Consider the following 21,588-nt stretch of genomic DNA (forward strand, 5'->3'; position numbering starts at 1 on the left):
TCTGCCATGGCCAGCGAAGAGCCCGGATTTCAATCCCATTGAGCACATCTGGGACCAGGCTGATTTCAGTGGTAAACCCAAAGGCATTGTGTTGAACAGACTTCAGTCCATATAGTGTATAGATTTCTGACTATGAATCTTAAACATTTTCACTGCAAATTCCTATTCTGGTATGAACTTTTGGAAATTTTATTAGAAATATATATATATTTTTTAACAATTTACAAACATAGCAGGGATTAATGCGCGCTGTACAACTGGTTTAGAGCTCAACTGTTTGACATGCTCTTCAAATCTATCCAACAACATTTACTGAGATCAATTTTCTTTTTCATCTGATTTGACATCTCACCTGAAATGTATAACCACTGGCATGACAACATACAAAGGACATATACATGTAAACGGAAAGAAAGGTTACCACAAAATTCAAAGCAAGCGGGAGGGTGCGAAATCACGCAAGCAGAACTGGTGTGAGAAAAGAAAATGAAGCGGCTTCATCAGTCAAGTCTGTACTCTCATGGACATTCATTAGCAATACCCTTTAAACAGAGCAGTCATGAACTCTATGCATGTCCCAAATGGCACACTATTCCTTATTTAGTGCACTACTTTAGACCAGGGCCCATAAGACTCTGGTTAAAATGGTGCTCTATAAAAGGAATAGGGGGCCATTTTGGGACACTTACAACCTGTTATTAGAAAGTAATTCACATACATTTTTTTTACAAAGACAGTCAAAATACCCAGGCATTAGTTCATCAATACTTTCTGTGGTTGTATTTTTTTTTTTTTACATGTGTACAGTATACTGGCACAGCACAGTAATGTTCCAAGACAGACAAAGTGGAGAATGATTGGTGAGCCATTCAGTAAATGGAAAATGTAGCCATTTTGAAAGAGTAGCATAGCAGTAGTCATTTCAACATGGTCTTGGTGAGATAAGATTCCTCAGATGGCTATAAATATATAATTATTTAATGTAAATTCCTCTGAGGGGCATGTCATGTTTATTTTTTTAATTGAACTGTGCCATTTGAAAAGAGCACATCAAGTAAAAGGCATAAAAGGCATTCAATCATTGCGCGGGTTAGCGAGCGACTGCGTAGCCGGGCGCTAAAAATAGAACTTGGTTCTATTTGTGACGCTCAACACGCTGCAAGTCCTGCCTCTAAAATCTCCTCATTGGATTTTAGGTGCATATACCTATGTGGGTGATTGAAAGATGAACTGAGGTCCACACTCCGGCCGGTTGTAGTAATGGTGTAATGTTGGTTTCCAACCTCCATATGAAGTCTCAAGAAGAAAAAAAGGAAGCCTGAAGGAGGAGAGATGAGGAGAAAACATTTTGGTAGAGGACTTTTCAGGTAAAGAGGACCATTCAGCATTTCAGGTAAAATATCAACCCGATGTTTATATCCCAGGACAAATAAGCTAGCATGTTAGATACATCATTGACACCGGGTCTTACATTAATTCAAGTAACACATTAAAAGGCCCAGTGCGGTCAAAAACTAGATTTGCCTGTGTTTTAAAATAATTAAAAAACTATGAGGTTGGAATAATGCTGTGAAATTGTCATTTTCTAAATGACAATAATGCCGTTTTAGTGGAAGAGCTGTTTGAAAAAAACATCTGAAATTTCAGCCTGTTTTTGTGGGATGGTGTTTTGGTCTTCCTGGTGGTAAATTAGTTAGACCTGTAAGAAAGAGCGTTCCAAACTTCTCTGCCAATAACAGCTCAGACCACTCCCAGACAGCCCAAGCTAAATTCTTGCTTGAGAAATAGCTCTTTGCTCAGAAGCAAATTTTGGTTTATTTTTCACCACTTTAATTGAAAACAATCACAGTAAGGTACTTTATTGTAGCCCAGGAAATAGTTGCTATGGAGATAAAAACAGTTGCATTGGACCTTTAAGTCATAAACATTTTTGAATGGACTCAAATGGCCAAATACAGCATTCCAAAACTTCAATGATGTAGAAAGTGTGTTCACTCGTCCACACACTTCGTCCTGAAAGAAGAGGTTCATCTCATTTCACAAAGGAATGTTGACAACAGCCAAGATGAGAATAGAAATATAAGAACAACTCTAGCTAGCAGTGAAAAGTAAAGATGGGTAGGTTTAGCCTGGTCCTAGATCTATTGGTGCTCTTGCCAACTTGATTGGTTTCATTGTCAAGCCAAACATGACAATAAGTAACAAGGAGTTGGCATGATAGCATAAACAGACTGGCACTTAGGCTTGGGTAGGTTGGCTTGCTGGTGAGTCTGCTTGCACAAACTTGCTGGCTGATAATGAGGCTCTAACGCAGGTCTTTAGCTTTTGCTTCTCCACTGTGGTGAGTCAGTGGTGGTGAGCGGTGTGCCTTCAGGAAGCACATGTACTTCCTTTTCCTCTGCAGGCTGGCTTCTCATTGGTTGCCTCACTGAAAATAGCAAAAGCAAAACGCGGCTGGGCGACACTTGTGTATTCACTTGCAAGCGCATGAGTGAGGACAGACAGGGGCCCTGGGCCAGAGCAAGACTTGACTTGTGCCCGGAGAGCACAAGCCTATGGCCGCCTGACAACCTCTGATGCAGTATCAACGTGACTGGGCCTGAAAAAGCGGAGTAGACAGTGAAAGTAGTTTTTGTTCCAGTCTTTTAGAGCAGTCAGTCTGTAAACGGAACTATATGAGCCATTTTAGTAGGATCTCTCTCTCCTGGCACAAGGCTGAGTACAGCTACTGAGCTACTCGTTCTTGTGGCAGTAAATGTCCTTTAATGCTCGGAGTTCCTCGATGAGGGTCTTGTTTTGGTTTTCCAGCACGCCCACACGGTTCTCCAGACACCGGACATACTCTTTCTTTTTCCTGCGGCACTCCCGTGCAGCCTCCCTAGAGAAAACAGGGGAAAAGAGATGGTCAGTGGGAGAAATTCCAGCACTAAGCACCAATCAAAAGTGAACAAATACACCTCAGACGATTCACATAACATCCACTCAACCTTTATTGCTAACCAATTATCAAAAGGGTGCTTTAAAACCTACAGGAAAGGGAGGAAACCGAAAGATGAGTATGAATGATTTTGCAATCTATTCCTCTTTCTCAGTTGTTAGCCAAATTCAGATAAATTCAAGTAAAATGTGTGTCTGTGTCCCAAAAGGCACCCTACTCTCTTTTGTGTACTACTTTTGATCAGGGCCTCTGGTCAAATGTAAAGGGAATAGGGTGCCATTTGGGACGCCAACTGCATCCGTCTCACCTGTTCTTCATGAGGCGGACCTCCCTCTTGCGTGTGACCTCCTCAGTGTGCACCGGGGGGCTGTGCATGGACAGGGAGCCTGGGGACGCAGCCATCACCAGGCCCTGGGGTAGGCCCGAAGTGGGCGAACGTAGCTGGTACGCTGGCATATCTCCAGTGGCAGCTAGAAAACACAGACAGAACATCAGGGTTAGTTTTGATAGTAATTTACTTAAATCAAGTTAATCACTTGCACAGAGAGACAGACAGGACATCGGAATACAGATTCTCACTTGTAATGACCGCCTGTACTTAGCTTGCTGGGTGAAAATCAAGTACTGTATTTTTTAACTCAATCCTTCAAATCAAAGATTACTCATCTATCTATTTACAGGATAAGCAACTGTAAATTAGACAAACTCAAAATACAAATAAAGTAGATGGGAATCCTTTTAATGGCAAAAAAACAACTGACCACTCTTTCTATTAAAATGACCAGACAATCCCAGATTTCAACAGACACAAATGAACTAAGCAAAACAAACCTAATTTAAATGATCATTTTTCTAGACAGATTTAAGATCACAGCACAGCTGCCAAATTAGGGAGTAGTTCTGAGTAGTTCTGTCAAATCTGTATTGGGAGAGTGTGAGAATTCATCCCAAATGGCACCCTAATTCCCTCTGGGCCCTGGTCAAAAGTAGTGCACTATAAAGGGAATATGGTGCCATTTGGGATGCATTCAGAGCGTGATCCATGACGAGAGCCAAGAACCCTCACCTTTGACCCCTCTGTAAAAAGATTAACCAATTCCCTGTGACTTAACACCAACAACCAGGATTGAGAGACAATCACCTTGCCCAACACAGTAGGCCTAACTCAATTAAAAACCATTTCACTGATTGGTTGTCATAAGCTGCTTGTTCAGAGGTTTTTTATGTAACCAGTGTTCTTGTCTTTATCAGATTATCAACATGCACATTGCCATTAAAGAATAGAGAGCATATTAGCTTTATAGTGCAATGGTGGGGGGGATTAATTACTACAATTATGTGAAGACAATTGTCATTATCTGGTTACTGGGTGGATAACTGCCATCAAAAGTGAAAGAAGAGACAGCCTAACTTATAGCAGCCTACATTATTTGGTGATGATTAATTTAAAAACAATTTCAAAGTACAAAGAAATCCCAGAGTTGCCAGGGGGTAGTCTAGTGGTAGTGCTGCCGCCCCTGAACCACATATACCCCTAGAGAGCGGTTTGATCCCCCATTCCGACTCACTTTCTATACTGTATACCTCTAATCTATTTACCAATATACCGTACCAGTCAAAAGTCATCAAGGCAAAGGGTGGCTACTTTGAAGAATCTCAAATATAACATTTTGATTTGTTATACACTTTTTTGGTTACATGATTCCATATGTGTTATTTCATAGTTTTGATGTCTTCACTATTATTCTACAATGTAGAAAATAAAGAAAAACCCTGGAATGAGTAGGTGTGTCTTGACTGGTACTGTACATTTCAGACACTTTTTTTTAAATACATACAAAATACATATATATATATATATACACATTTTAAAGGATAACACATAAAAGCGTAATATACACTTATTTCCAATGTGCTCCTTGGTTTAGAAATTGAGATTCTCATCCGATCGCTGGTATTTTGATAAATACCATTCTAATCTCTTCTAATAGTAACTGCAACGTAACTACAGGAGAGAAAAAACTAAAGATGTTTGTCACAAACTATCATCATGCTTACAGTGCCTTCAGAAAGTATTCACAACCCTGGACTTTTTCCACATTTTGGGTTACAGCCAGATTTAAAATGGATTAAATTTAGATTTCGTGTCACTGGCCTACACATAATACCCCATAATGTCAAAGTGTAATTATGTTTTCATATTTACAAATGCGTCGCAGTGCTTGAGGTGTCACTACAGACCCGGGTTTGATCCCAGGCTGTGCCACAGCCTGCCGTGACTGGGAGACCTATGAGGCGGTGCACAATTGGCCCAGTGTTGTCTGGGTAAGGGGAATGTTTGGCTGGCCATGATTTCCTTGTCCCATCGCGCTCTAGCGACTCTCTGTGGCGGGCTGGGCACCTGCAAGCTGACATCAGTCGGTGTTTCCCCCGACACATTGGTGTGGCTGTCTTCCGAGTTAAGCGAGCAGTGTTTCAAGAAGCAGTGCGGCTTGGCAGGGTCGTGTTTCGGAGGATGCATGGCTCGGAGGAAAACCTTTGCTCCTCACAAGTCCGTAGGGGTTGCAGCGAAGGGACAAGAATAACTACCAATTGGGTATCACAAAATTTGGGAGAAAGATTTTTTTTTATATAATTTTTTAAAACTAAACTAAAAGCTGAAATGTCTTGAGTCAATAAGTATTCAACCCCTTTGTTATGGCAAAACGAAATAAGAATGTAAAAATGTTCTTAACAAGTCACATAAGTTGCATGGACTCACTCTGTGTGCAATAAGTGTTTAACATTATTTTTGAATAACTACCTCATCTCTGTACTCCACATACAGATAATTGTAAGGTCCCTCAGTCGAGCAGTGAATTTCAAACAGATTCAACCACAAAGACCAGGGAGGTCTTGCCTCGCAAAGAACGGCATCTATTGGGAGATGGGTAAAAATAGCAAAAAGCAGACATCGAATATCCCTTTGAGCATGGTGAAGTTATTAATTACACTTTGGATGGTGTATCAATACACCCAGTCACTACAAAGAGACAGGTGTCCTTTCTAATTCAGTTGCAGGAGAGGAAGGAAACCACTCAGGGATTTCACCATGAGGCCTATGGTGACTTTAATGGCTGATATGTGAAAACTGAGGATGGATTAACAACATTCTAGTTACTCCACAATACTAACCTAAATGACAGAGTGAAGAATGAAAAGAAGGAAGCCTGTACAGATTAAAAATATTCCAAAACAATAATCCTGTTTGCAAAGGCACTAAAGTAAAACTGCAAAAAATGTGGCAAAGAAATGAACTTTGACCTGAATACAAAGTGTTATGTTTGGGGCAAATCCAACACAACACACAGAGTACCACTCTTCATATTTTCAAGCATGGAGGTGGCTGCATCATGTTATGGGTGCTGTCATAGACTAGGATTTTTGGAGGATGAAGAGACACAGAATAGAGCTAAGCACAGGAAAAATCCTAGAGGAAAACCTTGTTCAGTTTACTTTCCAACAGACACTGGACACAAATTAACCTTTCAGCAGAACAATAACCTAAAACAATGGAGATGCTTACCAAGACTACATTGAATGTTCCTGATATGCCTAATTACAGTTTTAAATCTGCAAAAAAAAAATCAACAAACAACTTGACAGAGCTTGAAGAATTGTTTAAAGAATACGGTGATTCTAACATGTACTGACTCAGGCGTGTGAATACTTATGTAAATTAGACATTTCAGTATTTCATTTTCAATACATTTGTAAAAATGTCTAAAAACATCTTTTCACATTGTCATTGGATATTGTGTGTAGATTGGTAAGATTTCTTTTTTCATCAATTTTGAATTCAGGCTGTATAACAACGTGGAATAAATCAAGGGGTATGAATACTTTCTGAAGGCACCTATATGGCAAGAACAAACACTTATACAAAACAACTATGCTTTCACAAAAAACAAAATTGGTAACATTTATGACTTGATAATAGCCCAAATGCTACCACTGCACTAGTGTTTTAACGCATGAGTGAGCAAGCATCAGCCTGCAGATGTGAGGGGCTACACCAGGCTGAGCTCTTCTCTCTCTGTCGTCATCTGAGTGGATTACTAAAACTGGCATTGCCTACGCTGTGCTCACTGCTCTCAGAGGGCTCTGTTCTGTCTGTAGCCTAATCACAGCATGACTCCCTGCTGACGTCAATCTGGGTCTCACTCGACACATTTTCATTTCCCTGCCCAGATCTGCTTCCAGGAAACCGGATTGACGTCAACACACATCCACCACCCCTCACACTCGCTGATCCAGAGAAGCATTCTGTTTGAGCATTTCAGGGGGCAGACAGACCGGTACTGGCGGATTGAGCAAGCTAACCAAACACTTACCGCCTTGTTCGGTCAACAGTTATGTCTAGCTTTTCACTACAGGAATGTTGAATGGTAATTATACAGTCCTCTTGCAAGGTGTACAAGTCTCAGAAAGAACTGTGGGCAATGTGCCTCTATGGTAGCTAGCTATTAACCCTCAGTCAGTGCACGTCTCAGTTTGCTATTGGTTTCCTCTTTTCCCTTAAACACTCAGTATCTTGAGAAAATACTCTGAAGACTCCAAGCGAACCTTTGGTAGACTACATACACGTTTTTATCAATGCTTAAAAGTTCTGTAAAGACATTTGACCAACCCAACTTTAGTCATTCCTCCCAAAAACAAAATGTATCAAAATGATGTATTTAGCCGTCGAAATATAGACGATGCAGATAGATTGATATCTGAATTGTACAACAATGAAGCTATACATTTTCAATTACTGCCAGCATGCAACATTTCATTTTCTATGAAAATCGAAGTCTGAGAAACACTTAGAAAGGAAAACTTAAAAACGACAGTTCCATACCTGATTCAGTCTCATCTCCAGTAACAGCCATATATTCTACTCAACACAGGCTCCACAGAACCAGACACTTTCTCTGTCTTTATTAGACTGTCTTTCTATCTGCCTGTGTGTGTCTCGCTCTGCCTGTTCTCTACATGGAGGGGTCACCCATCAACTTTGCACAAAATTACAATTAGGGACATTGACATCACAATGACATCACTGGCGCTGCTGAAGTCAATAAGACATTCTGCCGCTAGGCCCCTCCCCCTGCTCTTCTCCTGGATCAAATGCTAAAGTGGAGCAACACAATGCAGCGAGGCAGGGGGGAGGGAAGGAAAGACGCAGGGAGGGATAGCTGGATATTTTTAGACTCTATGACGCAACTAGGCAACGGAGATCAAACAGGAGGTTAGTGTGCCCAAATAACAGCAGTCGTAGTACTAATGTGAGCACCCTGATTGAAGCAGTCCCTGGGGATTGGCTTTTGCTACTTGTTAGGATTAAGGTTTTTCATCCGTTTCTCTGGAAAATAAGTCCAGCTGTAAAGAAGTACCATTGAAATACAGGGAAACTGACATTTAAGGGAAAACATTACAATGCTCTGAACTATCTAAAACCATTAACATACACTACCATTCAAAAGTTTGGGCTCACTTAGAAATGTCCTTGTTTTTGAAAGAAAATCTAATTTTTCATCCATTAATATAATATCAAATAGATCAGAAATACAGTGCAGACATTGTTAATGTTGTAAATGACTATTGTAGCTGGAAACGGCTGATTTTTTAAATGTTATATCTACATAGGCGTACAGAGGCCCATTATCAGCAAACATCACTCCTGTGTTCCAATGGCACATTGTGTTAGTTAATCCAAGTTTATAATTTTAAAAGGCTAATTGATCATTAGAAAACCCTTTTGCAATTATGTCAGCACAGCTGAAAACTGTTGTGCTAATTAAAGAAGCAATAAAACTGTCCTTTTTAGAAAAACGGGGTATATAGAGCATCAGCATTTGTGGGTTCGATTACAGGCTCAAAATGGCCAGAAACAAATAACTTCCTTCCAAAACTTGTCAGTCTATTCTTGTTCTGAGAAATGAAGGCTTTTCCATGCGAGAAATTGCCAAGACACTGAAGATCTCGTACAACGCTGTGTACAACTCCCTTCACAGAACAGTGCACACTGGCTCTAACCAGAATAGAAAGAGGAATGGGAGGCCCTGGTGCACAACTAAGCAAGAGGACAAGTACATTAGAGTATCTAGTTTGAGAAACAGACGCCTGACAAGTCCTCAACTGCAGCTTCATTAAATAGTACCCGCAGTGTCAAAAGTGAAGAGGCGACTCCGGGATGCTGGCCTATTAAATGGACAGAAATGTTTGCTTTTCTTTCAAAAACAAGGACATTTTTAAGTGACCCCACATTTTTGAACGGTAGTGTATACTCTATTGTTAAATCATGACACTGGTTGCATGGTACTGTAAGTAACATTACAGGGTCAACCAACCATGATTGACATTTCTTTGAGAAAAACTAGTCATGCTCCAGCCACTTAGAGAGCCTTCTTCTGTTCTTCTGCTAAATGAATGCAAACCCATGAGTTAATGAATCACACTATTTTAATGTAATCTAATGAAATAACTAGGAATCCTAAGGACAGAAAGACCAGATGGTTATAAAGTTCAGACTGCGTCCAAAATGTGAACCCTATTTCCCATGGGTCCTGGTCAAAAGTATTGCATTATATAGGGCAGTGTTCCCAAACTGGGGGCCCGCAGGCCGAATTTGGCTTTCAGGTTATTTTATTTGGCCACCTAAGTTCTGAGCATTTTTTTTTATTTTTTATATTTTAATATAAAAACATTTAGTTGCTAGACATAAAAGACTGAAAACACTAGCAAAGCAAATGGGCTAGTCGGTCCGAGTCACGGAAGGGCTCGTCGGTTCGAGTCACGGAAGGGCTCGTCGGTCCGAGTCACGGAAGGGCTCGTCGGTCCGAGTCACGGAAGGGCTCGTCGGTCCGAGTCACGGATGGGCTAGTCGGTCCGAGTCACGGAAGGGCTAGTCGGTCCGAGTCACGGAAGGGCTAGTCGGTCCGAGTCACGGAAGGGCTAGTCGGTCCGAGTCACGGAAGGGCTAGTCGGTCCGAGTCACGGAAGGGCTAGTCGGTCCGAGTCACGGGTGGGCTAGTCGGTCCGAGTCACGGGTGGGCTAGTCGGTCCGAGTCACGGGTGGGCTAGTCGGTCCGAGTCACGGGTGGGCTAGTCGGTCCGAGTCACGGGTGGGCTAGTCGGTCCGAGTCACGGGTGGGCTAGTCGGTCCGAGTCACGGGTGGGCTAGTCGGTCCGAGTCACGGGTGGGCTAGTCGGTCCGAGTCACGGGTGGGCTAGTCGGTCCGAGTCACGGGTGGGCTAGGGTCCGGGTGGGCTAGTCCGACGGGTGGGCTAGTCGGTCCGGGTGGGCTCACGGGTGGGCTAGTCGGTCCGAGTCACGGGTGGGCTAGTCGGTCCGAGTCACGGGAGGGCTAGTCGGTCCGAGTCACGGGAGGGCTAGTCGGTCCGAGTCACGGGTGGGCTAGTCGGTGTGAGTCACGGAAGGGCTAGTCGGTCCTTGTCACGTCACGGAGTCACGGGCTAGTCGGTCCGAGTCACGGATGGGCTAGTCGGTCCGAGTCACGGGTGGGCTAGTCGGTCCGGTCACGGAAGGGCTAGTCGGTGAGTCACGGATGGGCTAGTCGGTCCGTCACGGGTGGGCTAGTCGGTCCGAGTCACGGGTGGGCTAGTCGGTCCGAGTCACGGGTGGGCTAGTCGGTCCGAGTCACGGGTGGGCTAGTCGGTCCGAGTCACGGGTGGGCTAGTCGGTCCGAGTCACGGGTGGGCTAGGTGCGGTCACGGAAGGGCTCAGTCACGGGTGGGCTAGTCGGTCCGAGTCACGGGTGGGCTAGTCGGTGTGAGTCACGGGTGGGCTAGTCGGTCCGAGTCACGGGTGGGCTAGTCGGTCCGAGTCACGGGTGGGCTAGTCGGTCCGAGTCACGGGTGGGCTAGTCGGTCCGAGTCACGGGTGGACTAGTCGGTCCGAGTCACGGGTGGGCTAGTCGGTGTGAGTCACGGGTGGGCTAGTCGGTCCTTGTCACGGATGGGCTATTGCAGCAGACGACCACACACCGGATTCCACTCCTATTAGCTAAAAACAAGAAGAAGCGGCTCCAGTGGGCACGTGATCACCAACACTGGACAATAAAATAAAAACATCCTGATTTAGGGAACAGCATGCCATTTGGGACATAAAGAGTTTGGAGTTCATGTAGCCCTTTACACTCATACCCGTCCGTGTTCAGGTTGAAAAAGGCACATTTGGGCACTGATTAGTAACTAAATTGAAACGCAGTGTCTGTACAGTAACATACTATGTATGACATCAGAGCTCAGGCTCTGTGCTTCACAGTGCTGTATGGGTTTTGACTGACAAGCCGTTCTGAACTTGAGCACCGCACACAACAAGAAGTTGCCCCCATCCCTCCCTCTAATTGGGCAACTTTTGCAGATTTTGGGTTGTCTGAGTGAGGGAAATCCTGTAAATGAAAAGGGCTCTATGTATTTTGGAGACATTGAGGATTATAATAAATACCACTTTGATGTCATACAAGCAGGCCAAACACTGTGATTCCAAATTTCACATTTCCATATCATAAAACTCATGTCACGTTTTTATTTGACCTTTATTTAACTAGGAAAGTCAGTTAAGACTTTATGACGGCATAGGAACAGTGGGTTCAGGGGCACAACAACATATTTGTACCTTGTCAGCTCGGGGATTTGAACTTGCAACCTTTCGGTTACTAGTCCAACACTATCCACTAGGCTACCCTAGTGGTTAGAGGGCTATCCTGTCGCCCACTAGGCTACCCTGATCACTATGTTTGATGTACAGTTACAAGATGACATGGCGTCAAACCCTGGGTTGTTCTGAACAGAATGAGCCTGTTTGCCTGTTGTGAAGAGAATTCACTGCGGAACACCTGAAGGCACTCATGACTCCTTTCTATGCACACCAAAATAACAATCCGTTTCTCTGAATTGCCTTGTAAAAGCCTAACACAAAGATTTATTTGATAATTTAGATAGCCATGTTGGCAATAGAACAATTTTAAATAATTCCTACCTGACCCAGATTGTGTTTTTGGATTGAGTAAACAACGACAGTAATTGTGTGATAGTGGGGATGCAGGGTTGTGTTCTAAACAAAAACACTACAAGTGTGCTTGCTCTAGTCCCTCAACGGCACAGCTAAAAGAGCTCCAAAAAGCACCTTAGTGTTGAAGACTCTTCTTTGAGTCATAAAAGTGCATTGAAATGACTTAGGAACTGTGTACTTTGGAGAGATGTGTGTCCACTTGGAGACACCAGTTAATCCTCTCACTCAAACCCTTATGTTGCACCTACCCCACATGTTCCAGGAATATTCTTATCATGTTACTGAATGTATCCACAGTATTCTCAGATTTCGTTATCAACACGAGGTGAAAAGTACAGTAAACGTAAAATGCACATAAAATCAACATTGTAGTGTTTGGATTCAGTCTTGTGTCAGGTGAACTGTTGTGTCCTCAACTTTGGTCTCATCATTTTCCCATAATCTCCAAATTGTTCCCTTTCAATTGCGACCATGCGTATGTATATGCTTTTCATATTTCCTCTGTAAGAAACAGTTTAATTTAGACGTATCCACATAAGCCAATTCCCACGAGTGTAAAGGGTTCAGTTCAGTTCTTACCTTGTATCACCATCTGGCCACCTTGCACAGAGAATAACTGCTGTCCTGAGTCCCCTGCCTGGGCTGCGTACTGCAGGATCTGGGTACCAGAGTTGGACATGGCCAGCGACTGTACACCCTGGAGGCCCTCACTGCCTGGGCTGGCTATCTGGATGGCTCCCCCCTGGGTGATGGCAACTGAGGAGGGACACACGTTTTTAGAAGGGTTACTCAGAGGTATATGTGGATGTTAGTGTGAATCTAAAGAAGGTACCAAAACATGAATAATCAATGTGCAGAAGTAAAAGGGTGTGGGAGTTTATTTTGTCAACGAGGGACAAAAGTCACATGCAGTTCTGCATTTTTGACCACTGCGACAAATAGCTCATTACTGTTATCAGCCGTTTCTAAGCAGCACCTTTCGATCTATTAGATTAGATGTTTTCTTCAAATATAAAAAAGTACTGTACTTTATGGATGGTAAGGTTGGGTGACTGGCTTATTGATGCATGAATTTAGCCTCCACAATGAATCCTTAGTTTAAGATCTCTTACACAATAACACAAAGTGGATATTAGAACTTAATGTCACAATAGTGAGTGCATGTCAACATTTACACCATAGTTGCGTACCAACTATGGCAACCTATTCCTTGTATAGTGCACCACTTTTCACCAGAGCCTAATGAAACTCACTGTATTGGCCACAGCTGGTCTGATAGATTGAAGTTGGAACTTGAACTGAAGAGACACTGGAGGGTGGAACCTCATCTTCAGGTTTCTCCTCCTCAATTCTTGGAATTGAGGAGGAATCCGTTGATAGTTCATTGAGGATTTTTCTGAAGGAAAGAGGAAAGCACGTAATAAACTACTCTGCTTGGATTGCTTTGAAATGTCAATGGTTATACAGTGCCTTTGGAAAGTATTCAGACCCCTAGACTTTCTCCACATTTTGTTACATTACAGCCTTATTCTAAAAATGATTCCCTTAAAAAAAATCCTCAGCAATATACACACACTACCCCATAATGAAAGTGAAAACACGCCTTTAGAAATGTTTGCAAAAGTATTCAAAATAAAAACAGAAATACCTTAACTATTCAGACCCTTTGCTATTGAGCTCAGGTGCATCCTGTTTCCATTGATCATCCTTGAGATATTTCTACAACTTGGAGTCCACCTGTGGCTCCCGAATGGCGCAGCGGTCTAAGCCACTGCATCTAAGTTCAAGAGGAGTCACTACAGTCCCTGGTTCGAATCCAGGTTGTATCACATCCGGCTGTGATTGGGAGTCCCATAGTGCGGTACGCAATTGGCCCAGCGTCGTCCGGGTTTGGCCATCATTGTAAATAAGAATTTGTTCTTAACTGACTAGTTTAAAAAAAAAAATGTTTGGACATGATTAAGAAAGGCACACATCTGTCTATATAAGGTCCCACAGTTGACAGTGCATGTCTGAGCAAAAACCAAGCTCAGAGACAGGATTGTGTTGAGGCTGGGGAAGGGTACCAAAACATTTCTGCAGCATTGAAGGTCCCCAAGAACACAGTGGCCTCCAACATTCTTAAAATCAAAGAAGTTTGGAACCACCAAGACTGGCTGCCCGGCCAAACTGAGCAATCGGGGGAGAACGGCCTTGGTAAGGGATGTGTCCAAGAATCTGATAGTCACTCTGACAGCGCTCTAGAGTTCCTTTGTGGAGACGGGAGAACCTTTCCAGAAGGACAACAATCTCTGCAGCACTCCACCAATCAGTCCTTTTTGGTAGAGTGGCCAGACGGAAGCCACTCCTCAGTAAAAGGCACATGACAGCCTGTTTGGAGTTTGCCAAACTGCACCTAAAGTCTCTCAGACCATGAGAAACAAGATTCTCTGGTCTGATGAAACCAAAATTCAACACTTTGGCATGAATGCCGAGTGTCACGTCTGGAGGAAACCTAGCCATCCACATGGTGAAGAATGGTGGTGGCAGCATCACACTGTGGGGATTTCTTTCATCGGCATGGACTGGGAGACTAGACAGGATCGAGGCAAAGATGGAGCAAAGTACAGAGAGATCCTCCTCCAGAGCGCTCAGGACTTCAAAATGGGGCAACGGTTCACTTTCCAACAGGACAACAATCATAAGCACACAGCCAAGACAACGCAGCCAAGACATCGCAGGAGTGGCTTCCTTGAGTGGCCCAGCCAGAGCCTAGACTTGAACCCAATCAAACATCTCTGGAGAGACCTGAAAATAGCTGTGCAGCGATGCTCCTCATCCAACCTGACAGAGCTTGAGAGGATCTGCAGAGGGGAATGGGAGAAACCCCAAATACAGGTGTACCAAGCATGTAGCATCATACCCAAGAAGACTCTAGGCTGTAATCGCTGCCAAAGGTGCTTCATCAAAGTACTGAATAAAGGTTCTGAATACTTATTTAAATGTAATATTATATTTTTTCAAATTTGTTAAAATATGTTTTTACTTTGTCATTATGGGGTATTGTGAGTAGATTGAGGATATTTTGTGTTTTTAATCCATTTTATAATAAGGCTGTAACATATCAAAATGTGGAAAAGGTCGAGCGGTCTGAATACTTTCCGATTGAACTGTATATTAAAATGTTGTCATTTAGCAGACGCTCTTATCCAGAGCGACTTACAGGAACAATTAGGGTTAAGTGCCTTGTTGAAGAGCACAGACATATTTTTTACCTAGTCGGATCGGGTATTCAAACCAGTGGCCTTTTGGCCCAACACTCCTAACTGCTACACTACGTGCTGCCCCAAATATATAAACTTACACCCTGTTCCATTTATAGTGCACTACTTTTAACCAGGGCCCATAGATGTCTGGTCAAAAGTAATACACTATATAGGGAATAGGGTGTCCTTTGGGACACATACAATTTTTATATTTGCAATGTTTTCATGTCTGCCTACCGATAAGATGGGCGTCTTGAGAGAATCTCTCTTCTTTTCTGTGTGTCTGTGACTGCCGACTCCCCACCTTCAAGCCCAGCTATAGAGGTGATCTGGAGCAAAAAAAGTCATGCATAGACACTGTGTAGGGCCACCTCCCTCCATTTTAAAATACCTTACTGAATACTGAAACATAAAAGTCTTTCCAAAACAGTATAAATCTCAGGTTGTGTCCCAAATAACACCCTATTGCCCTATTCACATGGCTCTAGTCAAAGGTAGTGCACTATAGGGAATAGAGTGCCATTTGTGACTCATTCTTTGTTGGGGAGTGTGATTTAGAGAAAAAAAGGAAAATGAGCGTGACGTGCTGATTTGTCGAATGCAAGCAGACAGTGTGTTTTCTAAGAGACTGCCAGACACAATACAACATCCGGTGCATGAAGGTCAAACTGATTAGCTTAAATCACAGATTCCATTTCTCAGACAAGGCCAATTAAGAGAGGTTGCTGCATTAGAGCCAGAACACCCACACCTGTAGATGTGAAGATACCCTTTGTTACATCCTTGGCATCACTGATACACAACATCAGAAACTACTAGCCTGGCCCCAGATATGTCTGTGCTCTTCCTAACTCCATTGCTGTCATTATCAACGACATGACAAAGAGTGACAAGAATTTGGCATGATGGGACAGACTGGCACTCAGGTTAACAAACTACAGCTACAAGTCCCTAAAACCATTCTGGAATTGTTCTACGAGGAAAAAAACAACTACTGAATTACTGTATTGAGCCAAGACGATCGACCCTTGAGGCTCCATCCCCAATGACAAAAGTAGTGAACTATAGGAAAGGAGATGCAAGTTGGGACCCAACCTGAGGGTATAAGGAAGGGATTGAGCTCTAGTAGCTACCTGTACAGTCTGCATCTGTGGTGACTGGATGACAGAGGCCTGAGGAGCCTGGATGACAGCCTGGACCTGAACTGTCTGCTCAACAGGTAACTGCACCACTGTCATGCCAGCGGAGTCTCCTGTTCCGGAAACCTGGAGAAAAACAAGAGACGTTCAATTGTTTTACTACCTATTAACAATATTTGAGAAAAGGATGCTCCAGCATCAGTGTGTCTAAATTAGCTTGTTTGTGCCATCATGCCAACTCCTTGTCATTTATTGTTGTGTTTGGCTTGACAATGAGAAATGGAGTTAGCAAGAGCACCAACATAACTGGAACCAGGCTTTAGACCCTGATGCATCTCTGAATATAAGAGTGATGAGTGATGAGTGATAATGGCCACAACACACACTACACAAAAGGTGCTACCTGAGTAAGTACAGCAGTCGGTGAGTTGGATTCGCTCTGACTTGGTTCTTCATCAGACAGAGAGTAATCAACACTTCCATCCTGCTGTGATGACGCAACCGCTGTGTCCATGGTCATCGGACTGGATATGTCAGGAAATTGAGCACAATTGAAGGGGAAGTTCACAATTTTTTCATGTATCCTTATTTTCACTCTTCCTGTAGCTTGTAGTCGATTAATTTATATTTTTTTATGTTTTGTATCATTACAAAGGAAATTGGTTGTCACATTTTTCTGAGTGATCACTTGCAATTGACTATAAAGCAATAAAGCATAAGAAAACACTCCACACCAACTCATATTACATCAAAATCTCATTCTAAATTGTGTCTGCACTCAATAAAAAATTCCACTGTGCCATGAATCCATATTTCAATGAAAAAAAATGAATTAAACTACAACAAAAATGTGTAGGGTATTACTGAACAATTAACCAAAATGTTGGTTATTTTTCTGTTTTTAAACAACTAATTGAGCAACGTAGGTTCAATTACTTTAATTCCATTAAAAAAAGAATCTGTGCGTGCTCTCGGTACAGTTTCTTTAGAGATAATCAGATCAAGCCTGAACTGTGCGATGTAGTATAGAGTTGCAGTTTCCAACAGGCCAATATTCTAAAATAGTTGAGCGCAGAAAACGTGGTAATTAACTACAATGACCATAATCCATTGTTCGCCCACCTACTTGTCCAGTCTGTGGAGCAGACAGGGAGAGAGAATGTGCGATCAAGAGGGATAGAAATAAGTTGCTTCGCGAGGTATCTTTACCTTAAAAATACATGATCTAAGTGATTGATAGTTGGTATTCAGCAGTCATAAAAGTATGCCTCATTTACTTTGAAGAACTACTAAAACTGTGATTTTGTCAAACATCATAGGCAGCAGCTCTATAGAGATGATGACTTGGAATGAAATAAAACAAATGTGATATACACAACTGAAACATTTTATTAAAGTAAAGTGATTAAAATGGTTAATAAGTGATTAGCAGTAATGGACAGTCACTACAAAGGTCGTTGGATCGAATCCCCGAGCTGACAAGGTAAAAATCTGTCATTCTGCAACTCAGTTACCCCCTGTTCCCCGGGCGCCAAAGAAGTGGATGTTGATGAAGGCAGCCCCCCGCGCCTCTCTGATTCAGAGGGATCGGTTTAAATACGTAAGACACATTTCAGTTGAAGACATTCAGTTGTACAACTGACTAGGTATCCCCCTTTCCCATCATGGGACATTAATTCATTTGTTTTATTTAGCATTCAATCCCCATAAAAAAAATAAAAATCAAAACCGAAAACCATGATTTTTTTGTAATCGAATCAACCCAAAAAAGCACTAATCACTTTTCACTTGCGCAGTGACATTAAGAATGGAATTCTATAATGAGTTGGATTGGAACATTGCCAAAACATGTAGCACCCACCTAGGTGATGCCATGGCTGCTGAAAAGTGCACAGAAAGCCACCCTAATAGATAATTATATAAGAACAAATGATGCTCCCTTTGGGAAATGCAAGTCCAAGACTATTTCAATATTATATCTTTAGATTAAAGCAATTCATGTTGTCATTTGTACAGAACAACTGCCTGATTACTCAAAAACAGTGCTGGTTGATTGGGCTGCCATCAAAATCAAATCAAATTTTATTGGTCACATACACATGGTTAGCAGATGTTAATGTGAGTGTAGCAAAATGCTTGTGCTTCTTGTTCCAACCATGCAGTAATATCTAACAAGTAATCTAACAATTTCACAACAAATACCTTATACACACAAGTGTAAAGGAATGCATAAGAATATGTAACAGAACTGTTTGCACATTTGTTTTATTTAACTAGGCAAATCAGTTAAGAACAAATTTTTATTTACAATGACGGCCTACCCCGGTCAAAACCTAACCCAGACGACGCTCGGTCAATTGCGCACCGCCCTATGGGACTCCCAATCACGGCCAGTTGTGATACAGCCTGGGATCGAACAAGGGTCTGTAGTGATGCCTCTTGCACTGAGATGCAGTACATTAGATCGCTACGCCACTTGGGAGGCCATTAGTTAAAGTATTGTGTTAGGGTCCTCCTGTGCTGTAAACATATTGATTAAACTGGGATACACACTTTAAAGAAATGCAAGGAATACCTAGTGTATTTGCATGTTGGAGAACAAATGCCATCAATTCGAGGGCTTTTGATTACAGTGGCCTACTGTGTACGCTGGGTACAGACAAACCCCTTCAGTGACAAATGCATTACATGAAACACATAAACGTTTGATTTAATTCAAATTAATATATTCAATTAAACATTGTGTGAAACGTGATTGTTGCGTTTGCTTGGTTCATGTTTTCCATTTTTTTTATGGTGCTTTCAAGTCAACTGGGCCCTCCGGGGGGAAAAACGAGTTCTAAAACAGTCGGTGATCTTCATGTCGGAGCGCTATAAAGAAACCAGGGTTCCTGAGTTGGAATTCCGAGTTGGATAACAGTTCCAAAAGATTTTCCCCAGTCAGAGCTGTGCCCCCCGGAAAAACTCCCATGAAGCAAAGACAGCCGCATGCCTGTCTGAATACAAAAGGGGAGGGTCCAGAGTTTCGATGCTGTCACTCTGAAATTGTTCATTTGTCGCGAGCTAGCTTATAACATCTGTAGCCATATTCAGCACCTAAACCAGATATACTTTGGGTACATTTATTAACAGGGTATTTTTTTTTCGTAAACTGGCTGACCGACGTTACCTTTCCCAAAAAAATGAACGCGAATCGAGTAGAGTAATTTATGCAGCTGAAGACAAACGCTCCAGAGAAACTGCGATGTAACACCGAAAAGCACGAAAGGTGGATAGCAAACGTTATTTCTCACGTAACTAACGTTAGCTAGTAGCAGACAGCTTCTAGTTTTTTTTAAGTAATACGGACGCTGGCTGGCAAGCCAATTCACTCTGTCTATGCCAGTTTAACGTTAGTTAGCAAGCGAGCAAACTGTTCCATTCGTGTCAATGCATAAAGTAGTTCAGCTGGCTAACACACAGGAAGGAGATTGTCCACGTAACCAGAGCTAGCAACTAGCTTTAGCTAACATTGTCATTAGCCTGTAGATTCAACTGACAAATTGGAAGTTTGTCCATGCGTCATTGTAAACGGTGATCTTTCTGTTTTGTTGGCTCTACTTTTTTTCTTCAGAACGAGTCCCACGACTAGTCTACCGTGTAATAACTTACCAAAGTTTTACGTAGTCAGACTCGTCACTAATTATGGTAGGAGTGGATGGCTCGACCCTCTGCCCACGTATTCCCCACGTCAGTCTTGATGATGCAGTGCTAAAATGTCGACCAAGCGCTCGTCCTCTCCAACTGAACACCACAGGGGAAAAAACTACACATGGGAGGAGCTTTACACATTACTGTAGATTGAGGACAACAAATATAAGTGTTCTACAATTGTATGACTCTAGACAGCAATGTACTGCAAGACTCGTAAAAACATGTTATAATTCACTTATATTTAACCTTTTTGATACCGTATATCAAAATCAATAGGTTACTGACAAAGTGAACAATACTTTAAGAGTAGACCATGCATTCTGTAATTATCTCATCCATCCCATATGCACAGTAACGTTACATACTAAATAGTTTGACATGTATATTTTGTTCATATTTTGGAGGCCTAACCTGTTACGTACAGTATTTAAATATTACCCAAATGTGCCATCTAGTGGTTGTAAAGGAGAAGAAAACACTGCATTGGAAATGTAAGCTACTATTTATATAGCGAATTGGTAATGGCGTCTTTTTACAGGCACTAACTCCGCCATTCGTTGGACAAAGCCTATGGGGGAAATTAATGGCGTTTTTGTATGGTATTTGGATAAACTCCGAAAATAAGGTTTGTGAACACAGGCTTATGTTTCGTATTATGAGATCATCTTCATCGGCAAACTTCACTTTTTGTAAATTTTGAAGAATTTAATGTGTAACCTTTAATTAACTAGGCAAGCCAGTTAAGAACACATTCGTATTTACAATGGAAGGCCAAGCCCGGACGACACTGGGCCAATTGTGGGACTCCCAATCACGGCCGATTGTGAAACAGCCTGGATAATAGACAAATGGACCTGACCGGACAGCTCAGAACTTCTGCTCTTTTCTGTCCATAAAAAAAACTAATGGATTGGTGGAAGAGCCATGCAAGGAAGGAGGGAGTGGTGGAGCAAGGCTATATGCCCTGAGGTTTTCATCAGAACTGGCGTAGATTAGTCTCACCTTTTTATTTTCCCGACATAAATTTGTTGTGTAAAAATAAATATATATATACATATAGCTCACAACTGTGCGGGGGGAGAGGGGTGGGGACGCTAAAGATGCAGTGCGCTACTCGGGAGTCCAAAAACCACATACAGGATTCATAAGGATCATGTTAACTGACTGCTATTATCTTATAGAACAAAACTTATTTCCGGGGTTTTAGGACTACACGCGGGCGAGCTCTATGGCAATATTTTACAGAAAACTAAATAGAACGTTTGGATACATCTGAATTTGACCTCCAAAGTAGGTCCACAGTTCATTGACTAACAGCTATTATTTACCTGACTGGCTCTGGATTGAACTGTTGCTCTCATTCACTCAAGGCTACTAATGTATTGACAGTCAATACAATGGGCAAGATTGAACTAGACTATTCACGTTTTCATTGGTAGCACTGGTGCTCCCAACTTTTAAAAGTTCGCACCACCAAACAGAATAGGAGTACCAGAAAACGTGATTAACCTT

At 42.3% G+C, this 21,588-nt stretch overlaps 1 protein-coding gene and 1 long non-coding RNA gene across 3 annotated transcripts; one reads left to right on the forward strand and one right to left on the reverse strand.

Annotated features, from left to right (window-relative positions):
- Positions 1 to 753: 753 nt before the first annotated feature.
- Positions 754 to 20,191, reverse strand: LOC118402170 (cAMP-responsive element modulator). Of its 2 annotated transcripts, XM_035800165.2 has the most exons (8): positions 20,035 to 20,191; positions 16,787 to 16,907; positions 16,378 to 16,509; positions 15,482 to 15,573; positions 13,253 to 13,395; positions 12,579 to 12,755; positions 3,246 to 3,408; positions 754 to 2,878 (listed from the first exon to the last, which is right to left on the reverse strand). In XM_035800165.2, the coding sequence occupies exons 2-8, from the start codon at positions 16,901 to 16,903 to the stop codon at positions 2,734 to 2,736; spliced, it is 969 nt and encodes a 322-aa protein (XP_035656058.1). In that variant the 5' UTR covers positions 16,904 to 16,907; positions 20,035 to 20,191; the 3' UTR covers positions 754 to 2,733. The 2 variants fall into 2 exon arrangements, with proteins under 2 accessions (XP_035656058.1, XP_035656059.1); XM_035800166.2 differs by lacking the exons at positions 12,579 to 12,755; positions 13,253 to 13,395; positions 15,482 to 15,573; ... (1 more) ...; positions 16,787 to 16,907; positions 20,035 to 20,191 and adding an exon at positions 7,821 to 7,979.
- Positions 19,232 to 21,135, forward strand: LOC118402171 (uncharacterized). Its single transcript, XR_008077442.1, has 3 exons — positions 19,232 to 19,651; positions 20,615 to 20,701; positions 20,808 to 21,135. It is a non-coding gene; the product is annotated as an uncharacterized LOC118402171 (long non-coding RNA).
- Positions 21,136 to 21,588: the final 453 nt, after the last annotated feature.

Source organism: Oncorhynchus keta, chromosome 23, assembly GCF_023373465.1.
Source record: "Oncorhynchus keta strain PuntledgeMale-10-30-2019 chromosome 23, Oket_V2, whole genome shotgun sequence".
Lineage (NCBI taxonomy): Eukaryota > Metazoa > Chordata > Actinopteri > Salmoniformes > Salmonidae > Oncorhynchus > Oncorhynchus keta.

Coding starts and splice junctions, on each gene's coding strand:
- LOC118402170 (XM_035800165.2), bottom strand. CDS start 16,903: ATGACCATGGACACAGCGGTTGCGTCATCACAGCAGGATGGAAGTGTT. Junction 16,510..16,786: donor CGACTGCTGTACTTACTCAG/GTAGCACCTTTT, acceptor GTTTTTCTCCAG/GTTTCCGGAACAGGAGACTC. Junction 12,756..13,252: donor GACCAGCTGTGGCCAATACA/GTGAGTTTCATT, acceptor GTCCCTCCTCAG/TTGCCATCACCCAGGGGGGA.